The 19,619-nt window shown below is 36.8% G+C and overlaps 1 protein-coding gene across 1 annotated transcript in view; it reads left to right on the top strand.

The window, feature by feature from the left end:
* The first annotated feature begins 3,632 nt into the window (after positions 1–3,632).
* Positions 3,633–19,619, top strand: part of LAMB3 (laminin subunit beta 3) — a 123,142-nt gene continuing 107,155 nt past the window's right edge. Inside the window, exons 1-3 of the mRNA XM_053706691.1 lie at positions 3,633–3,712; positions 9,252–9,308; positions 10,744–10,898. Of these exons, the coding sequence (XP_053562666.1) occupies positions 9,284–9,308; positions 10,744–10,898 (180 nt within the window). The 5' untranslated portion in view covers positions 3,633–3,712; positions 9,252–9,283. The remainder of the gene's footprint in view (positions 3,713–9,251; positions 9,309–10,743; positions 10,899–19,619) is intronic.

Below are 19,619 nucleotides of genomic sequence, written 5' to 3'. Positions count from 1 at the left end.
CTCCCTGCAGCTGCCCCCACCCACCAACGATCGACACCATCACTGGCCAATGCAGAGAGGGCCACAGAGTGGCCCTCTCTGCATCGGTGTGCCAAAAATGGTATTACAGTGATGCGTCAATATCGAGGCATCACGGCAATACCTTGAAAGTGTCTGGAAGCGATCAGGATCACTTCCAGACGATTTAAACCCCTAATGACATACAGGGTACGTCATTGGTCTTTAACGACCAGTTTGTGTATGACGTACTCTGTACAACGTGTGTCGTTAAGGGGTTAAATTACCCCACCATTTTGGATGACATTATGAATGTCACCATACAGATAAAAACCTTACCTGCATTAAAACAATAAATAATAAGCACTTTTACGTTAATAAATGTTATCCGCATCAAGAACCCAACAAACACACCACTATACTAATAAAACCCTGTAAACAGTGCTTTAAAAGACACACATATATAGCTATATGATTTTGGAGCACAACAGGTTAATTGCAAACGTGTCACCTTTTTGCATCACTTCCCACTTTTGAAAAAAATCAATAAACCTACTGACCTTCTGACTTATATGACACATAGTTGTAATCTGCAATATATACATGTCCATAGTATATATCATCAATTAAAGGGATAGTGAAAGCTGTAGAGTAACTCAACCCATCATTCACTGGCATCAAACTTTTAGAGTTGAGGATCTCTTTGTGGCAGGGTATGGCATCTGATTGACTGTACCATCCGCTGGCGTAACATCATGAATGAAGGAATTGACAAAGACTATGGGCAGCCAATAAGGGTATGTAAACAAGCACCTGAGAAGTGTTAAAAATTCATTTGAAGAGCAAGAGCAATTAAAAAAATGTACATGCTTAGTCACACAGAGTATGCAGGTCACTACAATAAAATGACAGTTTTGCTGTCCCGTTAGGCACAAAATTACTAAAAAACATACAAACTGTAACTTTGTTAACACACTGTGCATGGTTTACATTTATCTTATATCAGATGCTGCCAATTAGTAACAGATGTAACTGAGCTTGTTTGTTGCTCTAAACAATCACTGTGTAGTATCTATCCAGAACATACATCTGAGCTCCACCCTTTAGTAATTAGCATTAAACAGACACACATTTTATAGGGACACTAAACACATTAAAAACATTCCATGCAGCTCCCTCTGAGTAGGGGTGCCGCCATTTTGGAACTTAGGTTTCACTGTAGGTACCTGAATGAGAGTTGCTTCACATGTGCAAACACATCAGCAATGGATTGCAATGAAAGGTAGACTAGATTTAATGTTAGCGCCCACAATACCTAATGCTCATATTACAAGTTGAAAGTAAATACGAACACCCAAGTGCAATTGGATTTTACGCATTTCGGGTGGTGGCGTGACTGAAGACTTTGGGGTAGATTTATCAAGCAGTGGATGCTGCAATCTACTCCCGAAGTTTCAGGTCCACATGAAACTTAAGTTAAGAAGCAGCGGACATAAGACCGCTGCTCCTTAAAGGGTCATAAAACAAGTTGGGATAGAGACAAAATATAATAATATGTACTTGAATTACTTTACCTGCAAATGTATACTGCAGTGCCTCACCATTAACACTTTCTTTTTAGTTTCTGAATTGTAAAGCTCTAACTCCCCCCACACATTTCCTTCTATGGCTGTATCTATGTTTATTGTTGTTTTGGTAGAATGCAAAAGTGCATAGGAATTATCTACTGGAGCATGCCTAGAAGCTGTGAACTCAGTTTAAATACAATGCCTGTGTCTAAACACTGATAAGTGGGGGGGGGGGGGTGGGGGTGGAGTTGGCTTCTCCAGGCAGCTTAGCTATGTATTTCATTTTGCGTATTTTTTAAAAATAATTTAAAAATACTTGCCAGCATTTTTTAAACAATTTTTTAATGCAAACTATTTTTAATTAATTAGCTCTTTTAGGATATGCACAGATCTCAAACGGTTTTATGTCCCTTTAACTCATTGGACAGCAATCATCCCGATCGTATACAATCACGAATATTGACACTGCCTGCGTACAGCCGATTGGCCGCGAATGTGCAGGGGCGGCATTGCACAAGCATTTTGCCAGAAATGCTTGTGCAATGATAAATGCAGACAGCGTATGCTGTCAGCATTTATTGATGTTGGGCGGATCATGTATGCCTGACATTTGATAAATCTACCCCCTTGGGTATAGTGTTGGGAGTTAAAAAAAAAGAATGTGCACCAAACACAACATAAATACAATAACATATATAGTTAAACTTAAATATACATTACCTGATAACAATTATTCATATAACTATATATTTTTTTATAAAGGTTCAAAGGTATATACATAAGTATTAATGTATTTATATATGTACAGTATACATGTAAACAGATACCTATATACACATATAAACACATATATACACATGTATACAAACATATAAACATATATATATACACATGTATACAAATATATAAACACATATATACACTTTGGAGCCCTTTCCACTCAAATACCTGAAAACATGAAAAAGCATTTTAACCAATATTGATATTTAATAATGTTTTCAACTGATATATTGATATATTGTAAATATTTTACATTCCAATATGTCTGTGTGTGTGTAAATATATATATATGTATATATATATATATATATATATATATATATATTTTACAGTCTAACCATTATATATATATATATATATATATATATATATATATATATATATATATATATATATATATATTATAAATATATATATATATATATATATATATGGATATACAGTGTATATATATATATATATATATATATATATATGTGTATATTTTACAGTCTAACCATTATCTAAATATACATATATATATTTTTTATGTGACTGTCATTGGAATGTAAAATATTCATAATTCATGTCAGATATATCTCACTTGGTTAAACGCAATCGTGTTAGCGCGCGAATAATGAGTGTAAGTTTTTTATTTAACTTTGCTGCTCTAATAAAGTCTATGGGGAGAATACGTGAATGCGGTCCCGATATCTGAGGTCCAAGTTTTAGTGTACCCAGTGCACGCAAAAAGCTAAGTGTGAGCGCTAAAAAGTGCGCAACTTGTAATCTAGCCCTTAGTGCTTATTGTCACTTTAATGAGATTTTAAAACAAAAACAGGTAAAATAAATAATGAATGTATAATGCAATGTTATATTTTGATTAATAAAACATTTTATGAAATTAAAATTTTATTAATTTTGAATTTGATGTCTCTAAATAAGTATCCGAATGCTTGCTACATGCCTAAACCAGCTATTTGCGTAAACCCCTGTACTATAAGCCTTCTACAAACATAAATGATTATTGCATAGACTCAAAATGATTAACCATTGATTTGCTAGTGCTGTTCGTTAGCATAAAATGGTTGGTAGAATGCAGAAAGTTACTGCATATTGTGGCCTAAGCTAAACGCAGCTATACCTGTGCATTTTGCAGCTGACATGCTGTGTCTAGGATCTGGTATGTGATGAGTAACCGTGTTTGGGTGTGTGCGTCTGATGAGGATACTGACACACTCCCTTATCATTTATACACACCGGAGGCTGTAGGTGAGTCTGGCTTTAAATAGGCTGTTCAGGGAGAAGAATTGCAGTTAGGATTTGGGGTGGAGAAGGAAACGTTCTCTAAGGGCTTGGATATCAGAGAAAAGTGAAAGTACGGAAAGGTGAGTCGTATACATTTCTATTTAGAAAAATAATGCACTCTGTTGGATTTTCCTACACTTGAGCTGGAGTTTTATACTCTGGAGAGAGAGTTCTTAAAAAAAGATTATGAAAATTTCACATGGAATTGTCAATTGATACAAACAGCACCAAACATGGAATTTCAGAATGTTTCCAGGGAAGGATGTGTGATATTATGGCTGGGTTTTGACTATAACATTTTGTATTTGGGATTCTGTATAGTTCCAAAGAGGAAATTAAGCTTAGCTTATTATGTATCCTATTAATTCATCTTTTGGGAATTATATAATATTCTTTTAAATATTAGAAATGATTTAGGGGGGAATTTCAGTTTTATTTGTTACACTGTGATACAAAACCTGCTCACAGTATCATAAAAATATGATTTTATTTAATTGATATATAATTGGACTGTGTTGATTCTTGATAAATCAATCCTATAATGAGTCTTGTGAAGATTTTGGAAACAGTTAAACAGCCTGGATATGGATAATTGGAAAAAAAGTAATCACTTATATTTTCAAATGTATGAGAACAAATAAACCGTGATGTGATTGTTTTTCACTTTAACCCCTTAATGGCAGTATTTAACAACACGGATCTCACCAACAATAGCAGACCGCTCTATTTCTCCATACCTCACTGCCTGAGGCATCAGAAATAGTGCAGTCTTTAGCTGTCAGCGAGACCCGCTCTATTAAAGCCCTCAGCGCAAAAGACAGCCAACATACAGGGTACATTGGTTGTCTTTAAGGTGTTAAATCAGTGGCATATTTAAGTTTTGTAGTGCTATAGGCTCTCAAAATTCTGCTGCCTCCTCCACCCCCAAGACTTTAGACTGTTTTGGCCATAAAATGTTTTGGTCAGGGAGTGAATTTTTTTATGGGATTTGCAAAATAAATGTTCACACAGATGCACACACACAGAGAGCTATACACACACACACATGCACACACAAACATATACACACACAGACATACACAGACACATACATATATCTATCTATTGCTGCAATATGTATATTAAACCCCCCACAGATTTCTTGAAACAATACTTCCCAAACACAATTCTAAGTGCTGAAAGCCAACAGAACTAAAGGCAATAACTAGCTGAATCAAAGAAACGTTCAGCACTACCTCTAAACTGATTGCAAAATGGACAGGCTTTTATTATACCCCTCTAGAATGTAAGCTCTTTGGACAATATCCCATTATATGTTTGTATACTTCTAAAATAACTGTACGCTTCTTACAAATATAGCCACAAAAAAGTGCTACCCCTCCTAATCTGCTGCCCTAGGCAAGTGCCTTGTTTGCCTAGGCCAAAATACGCCCCCTGTGTTAAATAAATTTGATCACATTTATACGGTATTCTGGCAGTATAATTTCTAGGTAATACTGAGGATTGCCATGTACAGTACCCGCATTCTTTACTGTAACACCCCAAACCTTAAAGGTACAAGCTGTTCTAAATTTGCAAGGTGGTGACTTTTTTACATTCCCAGTATTCTATGCATAGCAAGAAGACAGATAAGATGGGGAAAAAGGAGATTTAAAAAAAAAAAATAAAAAAAAATAAAGGTAGAAATAAGTAATAGATGATGAGGTCCCCTTCCAGTATCTTCTGCATCCTTGAAATTTTGCTTTGCAGTTAACTTTTTTTGCATCCCAAAAAGGTTTATGAATAATAATTTTCAAACATAGATCTCTTACAGAGTGCATAATAAATTTATAGTTCACATTTTCTGGCATGTTTCCATCAAAGTAAAGAGACAACAAGATATCATCATATTTTACTAAACGGCTGCTTAGTGTAAAAAAAATATATGCATATGGCCAGCAGCTTTTTGCTTGAGTTCATTGTCCCTTTAAGAGAGTTCAAATATAATCAGCGTATCCAAAATGTCTCTAAATGTATTAATGGTGCGCCCCATTAAAGAAGTGTAAGCCAAACATGCCTGAGGATTTTGCTGGGCATTTGGCCCATTTTAATTTTTTTTTAGCCTCTTCTGCACAATATTGTATTGACAGCTAATAAAACACTGAAAAATCGTACCCGAAAATGTAAGTTAATTAAAAATTTAGAACAATAAACATCCATTTAAAAATTGAAGGGATCTGCAATTTTTGCTTTGTTATATGACAAGATCAATAAGGAGCAGAAATCTTAAAGGGAAATTAAACACAATTATTTTTCTTTTAAAATTCAGATAGAGCAGAGAAATTTAAACCATTTTTCATTGTACGTTTATGACCAAATTTCTGCATTCTCTTGGGATCGTTTTTGTAAGGGGCAGCAATGCACTACTGGGAGCTAGCTGACCACACCAGGTGTGTCAATGACAAGAAGCATTTATGTGCAGCCACCAATCGACAGCTAGCTCACAGCCTACCTAGGTATGCTTTTCAGTAAAGGATACATAGAGAATGAAGCTAATTAGATGATAGAAGTACATTGGAATGTTGTTTAAAATTGTATTTACTATCTGACACAGGAAAGGAAAATGTTGAATTTATTGTCACTTTTATTTTGACTTTACCGTCTATTAAAAAAGATTCATTCAAAAATGTGTTTTTAGTGAAAATACTTTAATTATGTACAAAAGAGATATTTTGTTGCAGCTAAATAAATGTTCCAATAACTGAATACATATACACAGCAAGGCCAAAGTTAATAAACAAACACTTTTTGGTCCAGCATGTATCATTTTTTTGTTGTAGTTTACTATCTGGTCATCTTTTATGAGTCAACAAACACTAGTTACCTGGTGTAATAGTAAGTATTAAAGGGACAGTAAACACCTTGTAATTACAAGACATTTCTGTTGTGTTGCTATAGAATAACATATCAGCCAAGTCTTAACATTTATAAAACAAATTAACATCATTTTTAGTACAATTGTTTTTCAGTAGGCAAACTCCACCTACCATTTTCCTTATTTGGAGTAGCCAATCTGGGCTTTAGTTCACAGACAACAAGGCTAGTTACTGTCATAAAGTTAGTATAAAGTATATTGTTTTGCAGTTATTATCTGATAAAGTCAATTAGAGACATATATGTAGCAGAATTAGCCTTGATACATCAGCAGGGAGAAAAATTGTGAAATTTTCAGATCTAAATTACATGAAAGGGAGCAAAATAAATAAGAATATATTGAAAAGTTGTTTCATTGCACATAATTAAACATTTTATATAAAAATCTGAAGGTGTTTACTGTACCTGTAAAGATAAACAGGACACGAGCATCTAAAATGCAACATTTCAGATATACTGTATTTATTTTTCCCCACTTTAAATGTAATTTAGCTCTGAAATTTGTGGATTTTCTAATTATCAGAACTAAAAAAGCACACTGCAGACTACTCAAAGCTAACCCTGCTACACATTTTCCCTAATTGGCTTTAACAGATAACAGCTGCAAAACAATGCACTTTATACTAACAACAAAGTGGATTAGAGGTGGCGCCTACGGCTAGCTCTCTAGAAAGTAAAATATGAGGATTCTATGAATATATGTGCTGAGAACACTTTAGCAATGATAATGATATAATATTAGAAATGATACAATATCGAAGTGTTTCAATTGTTAATTTTATATAAAAAAATGGATGAATTTCTTTGAATCAAGTCGTTAATTTATTTAGAATCTACAAATATATGTAAAAATAGACAATGTCACAGATGATAAATGAATGATCTTTAGGAAATAATGCGAATATGACTTTAAATAAAAAGGGGGAAAAATTCCAAGGTACAATTTGAAAACTCTAAATATGTGACTCAATGAATTATATTCAAATTCAAATGCACAAATTGATGTAATAGTGAACTGGTAAAGAAATGTGTTTAGTAGAAAAAATGTATCGATAGACACAATGTGGCTCATAAAAAATGAAAAATAAAAAATCAAAAGCGGAAAAGGAATTTTTTTAAGAAATTGAAAAAAAATAAAAAATAAAAAATAAAAAATTAAAAAGTTAGTATTGGCGGTTTAAAAATTGCTGCAGCAAAAATATGTTGGGGCGACAAGTATTTTATACATAAGAGAGAAATACTTGTTGCCCCAATCCAAACATATGTTAAGAGATTTACCAGAGACTTTCAATCCGGCTCTAAGCGAGCGCTTTCTGAGTAACATCAGCTGATCTATTATAAGACTAACTACATTGTAACAGTTCTTTGTCACATTGTTCTAAAGGTTATCATCGACACCTTGTTGCAAAAAGAATATCTAAGGATCGATGTACGTTATTTTCAATATTGTTGGATTATAAGTCCTTATTACTTTATTGTGATAACCGTAATAATATAGACTCTTCCAAATAGTCAAGGGATTGCAACAATATACGACATCTGGCACGATTTGAAGATATAAGGACTAGCGTGGGAATCCAGAGACCTTCACACACATATATATACACCAATCCCCTTAAGTACTATTTCTAAAGACGGCTTAAACAGAAATAATTTAAAGTGCTATTTTTTAACATATTTTTGCTGCAGCAATTTTTAAACCGCCAATACTAACTTTTTAATTTTTAATTTTTGATTTTTGATTTTTTTTCAATTTTTCTACTAAACACATTTCTTTACCAGTTCACTATTACATCAATTTGTGCATTTGAATTTGAATAGAATTCATTGAGTCACATATTTAGAGTTTTCAAATTGTACCTTGGAATTTTTCCCCCTTTTTATTTAAAGTCATATTCGCATTATTTCCTAAAGATCATTCATTTATCATCTGTGACATTGTCTATTTTTACATATATTTGTAGATTCTAAATAAATTAACGACTTGATTCAAAGAAATTCATCCATTGTATTTTTTTATATAAAATTAACAATTGAAACACTTCGATATTGTATCATTTTTAATATTCTATCATTATCATTGCTAAAGTGTTCTCAGCACATATATTCATAGAATCCTCATATTTTACTTTCTAGACAGCTAGCCATAGGTGCCACCTCTAATCCAATTTGTTGTTCCAGTACATTTTGGTTGCGAATTTGTGAGATTTTTTGCAACCTCAGAGGTTGGCCAGTCTGTCTCACAAACAGTTTGATACACACAACCTTTCTCTTGTTTTGCACTTTATACTGTCCATAGTTAGCCTTGTTGTCCGCAGACTGAAGCTCATATTGGCCACCTTCCCCTGATGCAAGTGGTGGGTGGTATTTTGCTATTGAAAAACAACTGCAGCAAGCACAAAGTTAATTTGTTTTAAAATATTTAGACTCGGCTGTTAAGTTATTCTATAAAAAGACAACAGAAATGTCTTGTAATTGCAAGGTGTTCACTGTGCCTTTAAGTAGGTTGACATTTTTTTTAGGCTCATTTTCCTAGTGTAGGGTATTTTATTTGGCAAACGGAAATTCTATAAAATATGAAATATATATATTGTGTTTGCTAAGTACTCACTTAATCCACTTAAGTCTAATTTTTTGCTATTGCCCAGGCATAATTGGCTTGTTTGTGTAAGACCATGTGTGAAAGTATGTTGTTTTTTTTATCAGCTACAGGTAGTGAGAAAACAAAATCACAAAGGATGTTGCTATGGATCGTACAACTATGTAAGCCCCAAGCTTTTTTCTTCTTCCTGTATTAGAGTATTCTATTTCACTAACAACTGCTATTATATTCCCTGCATAGCCCAACATATAGGAAGTTCAGTATTAAAGCATATTGCTTTACATCTTATTTTCAGTTATCCATTTATACAAATAGTATACTGAATTGCACAGTAAAATAGCAGATTGTCAATTATAACAGTTCTAAAATGTAAAATAGGCATTTGTCTGTCTGTCAGTCTATCTATCTGTCTATCTAAATATTATATGTCTGCCTGTTGATCTATCTACATATCACTCATATTGGTCAGATTACAAGTGGAGCGCTAAATATAGTTTTCATGAAAACGACATTTGCGCTCCACTGAGCAATACCAGCACATACTAATGTGCTCTGGTATTACCAGTAGACAGCAATGCGAACGCGAGTTCACGTTTGCATTGCTGGGAAGCATTGCGCTCATGAAACCACGCTTCCATAGGCTCCAATGGGAGACTTTTTCTGATGCCGTCATACAGGGCACATCGCACAGCAATGGCAGCTAATTGTAAATATATATTATGTGCTTATATACATATATATTTATGTGCTTGTATGTGGATATACACATATTAACACATAAATATATATGTATATAAGCATATACATATATATTTACTGGGAACACACAGTTCCCTTAGACCACAATGTAAAGGCACTTTTCAGTGCGTTTTTTTTTCTAACACCCTACTCCCGCCAACTTTACCCCCAAAATACTGCCTAGTGCAGTTATTTTATTATTATTATTTTTATTTTTTAATAAAATTCACACCACTGTATTTTGGGGGCATTTGGGGCACATTTATACAATTAACCAGAGATCTGATCTCTGGTTAATTTTTTAAGCTCTAATTGCTACTGCGACCTTGTTGTAGCAATAACCAGTCACTTGTAATGGCTGGTTATTTATCAAGTGCCCGCAAACAAGCAAATTTGCCCATTTGCGGGTGTGTGATAAATTAGCGCTCCACCTGTAATCTAGCCCACAATTATTCATTTATTTATCTGTCTGTCTATCAGCTAAAGCAGCCCCTAGCATGAGTAGACCCTGGGGATTTTTTTCTGATATTATGTTACGCTGCAAAATCTACTTAACGGTTTAAAAAAACAGTTAAAAACTGCATTCTCCTCTCATGCATGTTTGTATGTCAAATGTTTGCACTAGATATACATTGTAAGAAAAACTACTAGTGCTAAAGAACATTTATAAAAGATAAAATCTACATAAAATTTGACAGCTTGTTACATTAGACATCATCAGTGATGCAAAACTCTGCTGTGTTTCTCACAACATTGTTTTTATTACGTTTTTATAAATATTAACCCTATTCATATTATTAACACCCACATTTTTTGAAATCACTCATTTTATTTGACATATTGCCATTTCTGTTACAGTATTGCCATGCATGCTATATGCACAAAGGGATTGCTCCGACAGAGCCTGCTACCCTGCAGTGGGAGATCTTCTCATTGGGAGAACCAATTACTTGAGAGCTTCCTCTACATGTGGACTTGAAAAGTCTGAAACATATTGCACACCATATGGAGAGGTAGGTGCTAAACAAAATGCCTACGTCTACAACATTGGTCTTATGAAGTTATAGTTAGAGCTATGTCTAAACTAGGTTGTTAAATAAGTTTCAACCCTGGGGCAGATCTAGTCAATAACACTGGACTAATGAAGTTATAGCTAGAAGAATGTCCAAACTATTCTGTTAAAGTTTGATCTCTTGGACATTTCTAGAATATAATGTTTGGGATTTGGGAATCAAGAGTACAAAACGTTGGCAACTGTAAAACTATATATATATATATATATATATATATATATATACTGTATATATAAATAATTTTAATTTTTTTAACAACTTTAGAAATAGAGAGGACTGCATATATTGTGCCACTCTTAGAGAATAAAATTTTACTCTAAGAGTGGCATAATATATGCAGTCCTTGGTGTCTTTTTATGTAGGTGCGGACAGACATGATCCGCTATAGCGAATCATGTTCGCCGCACATCATGCGCTGTCGGCATTTATCATTGCCCCAGCAGTTCTGGTGAACTGCTGGTGCAATACCGCCCCCCTGCAGATTCACGGCCAGTCGGCCACTAGCAGGGGATGTTAATCAACCCAATCTTATTCGATCGGACTGATTAGTGTCCGTCACCAAAGAGGTGGCGGACGAGTTAAGGAGCAGCGGTCTTAGGACCGCCGCTTCTAAACTTCCGCTTCAGTAGGAACTGAAGTGGAGAGGGTCGGAAGCAGCATCTGCTGCTTCATGAATAGACCCCCTTCTCTTTATTTCTAAAGTTGTTAAAAATATATTTCACTGCAGTGCCTTCACCTACATAAGAAGGTTTGAGAATAAAAGGTATAACATTTATACCATTTAATTACTTAAAGAAAATACTGATTAACATATAAAAGTTCTTTAGAGACACATATCAAAAAAAGTTGCCGGTAACCTCGTCTATTATCTATTCCTACCCATTTCATTTTTTTTTTTTTAAATGTCCCTTCTCCCTCCTTTACATATTGATCACTGGGTACACGGAAATTCAGGGCAGCTGGCATCTTTGAGGTTTTGGGGTGCATAGCCTAAGACTATCTCTGTTTTATCTAGAGCTGATCCCTTTGCAATCTGTCTCTCTAAAGATTTAATATTATTTTGGTAGAACCAACTGGAAACGCTGGTAAAAGATAGTACTTATACTGTCAATAATGGGGTAATTGGAGTGTGTACTACTCACCAAGGAAGCCCCACAAAAGGTTTCAATACATATATAAAGGGCCTGATGTTCAAAACCTTGCCGACATGGAGAAAAATCACACAATTGGCGAGATTAAATATGCGGCGCAGGCTTCAGCGTAACTGCTAAAACCCACATCGCCCATAATTTCCCCTCGCACATCGGGGAATCACATATATGGCGCCGGTAGTTCATAAAGTGCCTTAAGTCGGATACACTAGCGATGTCCAGAAATGTGCGTAAATAAATTTCTGGAGTCGCCAGTGACTTATGGCACATTAGAAACTGCCGGCGCCTAAGAAATCAGTGAATAGGATTCCTATTGGCTGATTTGATTCTTCAAATTCAAATCAGCCAATAGGATTTTAGTAGCTCTCATCCTGTTGGCTGATTTGAATTTGAGAATCAAATCAGCCAATAGGAATGCAAGGGACGCCATATTTAAACGTGTACCTTGAATTCACTATTCAGTGTACGGTGGCGATCGTACGAAGAGGATCCTCCGTGCTCCATGGCTTTGCGGTCACCGGTCCTGCTGTGTGCTTATCTCCGCTCCGCACAGGCTTGGTCCTGGATAAAGAAGAAAGAGGCCCCCACTTGGAAGAAGATGTTGGCCGCTTGGAAGAAGACTTCACCGCCTGGAAAATGACCTTCTCCGCCGGACTTCAGGAACGGTGAGTACCTATTTGGGGGTTAGACTTAGGCTTTTTTTTATTTTTTGGGGGTTTGGTTTTTTTAGATTAGGGATTTATTGGGCACTCTAAAAAGAGCTGAATGCCCTTTTAAGGGCAGTAAAAGAGCTAAATGCCCTTTTTTTTTAATTTAAAAGCTTTATTGATAAAGAAAAACATAGTTATACAGTTTTCTCATCACAAGAACAATAATAAATTGTATGTGCACTTTAATCTGAGGTACAAGTCCCAGGCTGAAAAAGGGTTATCTTGCTTGTTGAGAAAGTCCATCCATAAAGCTTAAAACAATTTTCTATTTTCCTTCAAAATCCAACAAACAGACAAAAAAAGAAAAACAGAGAAGGCACAAAAAATCTCATACAAACACAAGTAAAAAGGAAAAAAAAAAAAAAAAAGATAAAAAAAAAAGGAAATTTAAGTAAAAGTAAAGCAATTAACAAAACTAACCATGTCGTAACGCAACAATTTATCTGGAATAACCATGTCATAAATTTGAAGAAGCTGTGTGAGAACATAGCTATTAGAGCAATACTGAGCTTTATAGAGCCTTACAGAGCTGGATTTCTCATGTCAAGTGTTTCTATGTGGAGAAAATTCACTACTGTATCTTTGAATAATACTTAAGCAGTGCTAGCTGAATATGTATATGTTTCCCAGTAAAGGAGCACGGCGCAATAAAAGTCTAACCTGTTAGTTTTTGATAGTGATATTTCTCTAGAGATAATAGAGTGGTCACATTCTGTTTCCAGCCTATCGTTGTAGGGACCACTTGTTGCTTCCATAGTCTTGGGATCATTTGTTTGGCGCTGCTTAGCATATTGTATAGTAATGTAGATTTATATTTACATTTAAGTCCTGGTGGCTTGTTGAATAAAAAGATTAGAGGGTCAAATGGGATATCATGGGATAGAACCTTTTGGATCTCCTTATGCACATTTTGCCAAAAGGGTTGTAGTATGGGGCACTGCCACCAGATGTGGAACAGTGTGCCTACCTGTTTACAATCTCTCCAACAAAGGGGGTTTGCTTGTTTATAAATTTTTGCTAACCTACTAGGGTGTAGGTACCATCTACCCAAGAGTTTCATATTGGTTTCAGTGATGCTCATCGAGGAAGGTGCTTTACCCATCTGCTTAAAAATCTTGTTCCACATTTCTACTTCAACATTAATACCCATTTCTGACTCCCATGTTTTAGTATATGAGGGGAGATGTTTGGAATGGATGTCTGCTAGGATCTTGTAAATTGCTGATAGCGAACCTTTCGTAGAGGTGTTTGGCCAGCATAGAAGCTCGAAGGGGGTGAGATCTCTAAGTATATTAAGCTTGTCTGTATTGTGTGATATGAAATGGGAAAGTTGGAAGTATTCATACCATCTGTGAAAAAAGGGTATACCCTTATCTATTAGTGATGCTTTTGAGAGAATGTTTTTCTGCTCCAACACCTGGTAGCACGGCAGACCTGCTAATATGTTGTGTGAACTGTTCGCCCAAATTTGCTGATAGGCAGGGAATTCTATGTTATGTAGTATAGGAGTGAGTGGTGAAGGGATTGTAGAAAAACCATAACGTGGTTTTGTAAAGATTTCCCATGTAGACAAGGTGTCTCTAATTAGTGTAGGGATGGGTGTCGATATATTTCTAAATTGGTTGCGTGTCCAGCATAATGCCCCTAAACTGCCTGTTCTGGCCAGGTCGTGCTCTAATTTTACCCATTCTTTATTTTGTGAATTTGTGCTCCAGTCTACTATTCTAACCAACTGTGCCGCCTGTTTATAGAGGTCTAAGTTAGGGACTCCCATCCCTCCTCTATCTCTACTCCGGTATATTATAGATTTAGCTATTCTAGGTTTTTTTTGTGCCCATATGAATGCATTTGCCACTGCTTGTGCTGTACGTATGTAATGAGTGGGCAGTTGTATTGGTACTGTCTGATATAAATATAGGAAACGAGGGAGAGTACTCATTTTGAAGGCGTGTATCCTTCCTAACCATGATAAGTGTTTGTTTTGCCATGTCATCAGATCCTTTCGTACCATGTCGAGAAGGTTTTGATAGTTCAGTGAGAATAGTGAATCAAATGATTTTGCTATCTGAATCCCCAAATATTTTATTGAATTATATTTCTGTGTAAATTGATACTCCGTTTTAATTTGGGCACTTATGAGCTCAGATAATCCCACTCCCATGAATTCTGATTTGGATGCATTTAATTTGTAGTTCGACAAACTACTGTAAACTCTAATTTCCGACATAAGTGGCGGGAGGGACTGTTGTGGGGTGGTCAAAGTGAAAAGGACATCGTCCGCATATAACGTTGTCTTATACTGTGTGTCTTCTATTTGTATCCCATGTATCTCTTTATTATTCCTAACCCTAGCCGCCAACACCTCCATGGCCATTACAAATAATAGAGGTGAAAGAGGGCAGCCCTGCCTCGTGCCATTATAAATTTGGAAGGAATCTGACAAAGAGTCATTCAATTTGATCCGGGCTTTTGGGGTATGATATAGGGCGAAAATTTTCCCTATGAGCTTCTCGCCTATGCCAAATCTAGATAATGTGGATTTTAGGAATAGCCAGTCCAGCCTATCAAAGGCCTTTTCAGCATCTATAGCTAAAAAAATTGTGGGGATGTCCTGTGTTTGGGTGTATTCTAATAAATTTATTACCTTAACCGTGTTATCCCTAGCCTCCCTGTGGGGGACGAAACCCACCTGATTAAGGTGTATGAGTTGTGGGAGGAATCTGTTGAGTCTAGTGGCTATGATTTTTGCGTACAATTTGATGTCCACGTTCAGTAATGAAATGGGACGGAAATTGGCTGGGTCGTCTGCTTGTTTTCCAGGTTTTGGGATTACAGAAATGTGGGCTTCTAACATTGCAGGAGGGAAGGGGTGTTGCGGATTTGTTTTGTTAAAGAGTGTGCATAAATGTGGGACTAGTATGGGGGCAAATTTCTTATAATACTGAACCGTAAATCCGTCCGGACCCGGGCTTTTTCCAGTGGGCATTTGTTTAAGGGCTAGTAAGATTTCTGCTGCTGAGATCGGGACATCTAGTTCATCTGATTGAGCCTCAGACAATTGGGGTAGGGGGGTACTTAGTAGATAAGATTTAATATTCTCTTCTGTGTCTGCTGAGGGGCTTTCTTTATGTATCCTATATAGTCTAGCGTAGTATGTCAAAAATTGAGATAAAATTTCTGGTGTGGTGCTAACCTTTTCTTTTGTGGGTGTTTTAATTTCGTGAATGAAGGTTTTTAGTTTCCTTAGTTTGAGAGCCCGAGCCAAGTATTTCCCAGATCTATTGCTCTCAAAGTAGAATTTTTGTTTGGTTTTTAACGCAAGCGCATTGGCTTCCCTGAGTAGGTGGTCATAGACCGCCTTTCTAGCTTTATTCAAGTCTTCTAGGACTTGAGTATCCAATGGATTATGCTTATGGGCATATTCCAATTTAGATAGTAATTCTGTTGACTGCTGATATTGTACGCGCACTCTCTTTCTGATGTGTGCTTGATGTTTAATAAACTCGCCTCTTATAAAACACTTGTGTGCTTCCCAAACTGTAAAAAAATCCGTCTCGGGGAGAGTGTTGAACTGGAAGTACTCTGGGAGTAATTTCTCTATTTTAGATTTAAAGTCGGGGGAGGCCAGTAGACTCTCATCTAGCTTCCAAGTAAAGGAACCTTTAGGTGCAGTGGGCCATTTAAGCTGTGTGAGTACTGCAGAGTGGTCTGACCATACAGTGTGGGAGAGTCTAGATGAAAGCACATTAGATAACCCCTTTTGGTTAGTTATATGGTAGTCAATTCTACTATAGGATCGGTGTGGGGAGGAGAAAAAGGTGTAATCTTTTTGCGTGGGATGTTTAAACCTCCATATATCAAACAATATTTGGTCCCTCATTAGTTTCCATAGCTGTTTGACCATATTCCTGGATATAGAAGGTTTGGGGTTTGTGGTATCTAGATCTGGCTGCAGCGGAACATTTAGATCACCTCCTATATAAAGGGCGCCTTTAGAATGATCAAGTATTTGAGTGAAGTATTTTTTGAAGAAGGGTAGTTGTTTGGAATTTGGAGCATATAAGTTCACCAATGTCACCGGGGTGCCATATAGTAAGCCAAATACGCATAAAAATCTACCCTCTGCATCAGTGTGAGTTTGGATGTGGGTAAATGATATGTGTTTACTGATGAGAATGCTTACACCGTTTCGTTTGCGATCAAATGAACTGTGGAAGTGTTGTGTATAGTGTGATCCTAAGTACTTGGGTTCCCTGTTTTTTAGGAAGTGCGTCTCTTGTAAGAAGAGAATATCTCCCTTTTTCCGTCTTAAGTCTTGGAGTGCTATAGACCGTTTCTGCGGTGAATTTAGGCCTTTAGTGTTCTGACTTAGCAAGACTATAACCTTATCTTTCGTAGCCATGTTTCTTGTGAGTATTTATACTATGGTATTGAGACCAGCATCTGTTGCTCTTTGGGGTGGATTGTGTAACCGTGCGGTTTCCCTCACAGTTCTGTTGACATGCATTCCAGTTAGTAAACAATAATACATAAAACATAGAAATTAAAAATAAACAAGCTTGAATTAAATTGTATAACTGATACCCTAACGATATGTCTTTCTGTAATCTTAAAGTCATCTGACGGTAAGAAATAGCGAGGAGGTATTAACCAACTCCATAACATGCATTTGTGTCTAGGTCTAACTATTGCCTGTCTAACACAATTATCACGGAGAGCTTGTTTTAATACTCATGTTTGATACACCCTCATATACTTTTGACCAGCACAACTATATTTCTAATCTACAAACTTATTTGAACAATATATAATAACTCCTAACTCCTATCATTCAGTATGGTGTGGTGATCAATGTTAATACATTACCACTTCTCAGTCTTCACATCTCAAGGACCTGCAACTCTATCTTCACATTGTTTTAGGTTATTAAAAGTCCACATGTCAGTTTTTAGTTTAATCAGTGTCTCTTGATGGAGAGCGGGACTTTCCGGCAAGTGTCTGACCTCTCGGTTTAGTAGCGACCTTTTGCCACCTACTAGGATCTCCTCGTGTTGACTTCTTCTTTGGAGGTTCTTGGGGGTCTTCGGTATCCAGGATTCTAGGAGTTTCCAAGTCCAGTGCTGAACAAAAGTCACCAGAGTCCTCAATGTTTCTGCAGATGACTTTCCTATTGCTATGTAATACATATAAGTGAAATGGAAATCCCCATCTATAAAGGATTTTTTTCTGTCGTAGTAAAGAAGTGAGAGGGGCCAGTTCTCTTCTCCTCTGCAGAGTCCGCTGTGATAGATCTTGGAAGAATTGCAGCACTACCCCTCTAAACTTTACTGGTTGGCTTTTACGAGAGAGGTTGAGGATTTCTTCTTTAACCAGGAATCCCCTAAACTTCATAATGATGTCCCTTGGGGTGCTGTGTCAGGTGACTTCGGCCTAAGTGCTCTGTGTGCTCTGACCCATGGGATATCAGTAGTTGGTGCAGTATTCCTTAAGTGAGCAAAAAGAGCCGGTAGATAAATAGGAAAGTCTTTGGGGAGTACAGACTCGGGTACTCCCCTTATTCTGAGATTCTTCCTACGGCTCCGATTCTCAAGGTCTTCTATTTTATCATACAATTCAGCCATCATGGTCGTATGATGTGCAGTTGTATCTTGAATAGTGTTAACATCATCTTGTAGTTTATCTGAAAATTCTTCTAACGCCTCTACTCTAGTGCCCACAGTGTGGAGGTCCTGTTTGATCTCTGCTATTTCCTCTCGTATACAGGATCTGATGATATCTGCTATGTCTTGCTTAGAAGCCAGCGTGGATAGGAGTGCATTTGGTACAGGTGTACTCTCTTCAGAATGTCTCATGTTTTTTTGTGATACAGGTTCCTTATGCTGTGATAGACCATTTGCTTCGTCGCTCAGTCTGGGTTTCAGTCCTGTAGGAGAAAAAAACTGGTCCACTGAGCTATCTTTTTGGCTTAATGATTTATGAGTTTTAGTGGCTTTTGGGAGTCGTTTAGTATTCATGTTGTACTTTGGTTGTTTTGTTGATGTACTACCACCCTGTTTACACAGCTCAGATTTCTAGGGGAGCAAGGGTCAGTTATTTATTAGTTTGTCTATGCCGTCTCTATGCGGGCAAGTTCTGTAGTTTGCTTCCTTTTTCCCAGGCCTAGGTGTTCGCCTAGATCCCTGGATGTCCAAGCAGAGTCCCAGCAAAAACTGTTAGGCTATGAGAAGTTGCAGGTAGTTTATGCTTGCTTATCCCTGAGGGCAGTGACGCTGGTGGCTGCTGTCTATTATTGTATACTTTAGGCCCTCAGTTTATGTATAGGCCTCTCTGCATGTTGTTGTTCTGTTTTCCCTTTATCTGGCCTTCAAGAAGCTGGTATGCGGTGGGGTTCAAGGCCACAATCCAGCCTGGATCACCCCGTGTGATTAACAGTAACTGTCTCTCTTTACTTATTTATACTTTTATGCTGACCCTGCAGGAGTTCGCTAGCACTGTATTATTCTATTGGGCCCGTTATCAGCCGCAGTTCTATTGTGGCTCTAAATGTTGCCTTGATGTGCCCGGATGCTGTACTAGGGCTTGTGCTGCGATACCGGAGTATTTATTTATATGGCTTGTCGTGTGGAATTGTCCTGTCAGGCTTACCCAAGGATGCAGCGTGTCAACCTATCCGGGGTCTCTGGCCTGCTAACGCATGGAGTCAGGCGTTTTATGTGCGTAAGCCCTGTGAAGCGATCCGGAGTTTGCCGCTTTTCCTCTCCTCACCTCGGGCGCCGGTCTTTTCAGCGGTACTGTTTAAA

The sequence above is a fragment of the Bombina bombina genome, chromosome 3, assembly GCF_027579735.1.
Source record: "Bombina bombina isolate aBomBom1 chromosome 3, aBomBom1.pri, whole genome shotgun sequence".
Classification (NCBI taxonomy): domain Eukaryota; kingdom Metazoa; phylum Chordata; class Amphibia; order Anura; family Bombinatoridae; genus Bombina; species Bombina bombina.
The sequence above is the reverse complement of the archived record's forward strand: the minus strand, read 5'-3'. Positions and strand labels throughout refer to the sequence as shown.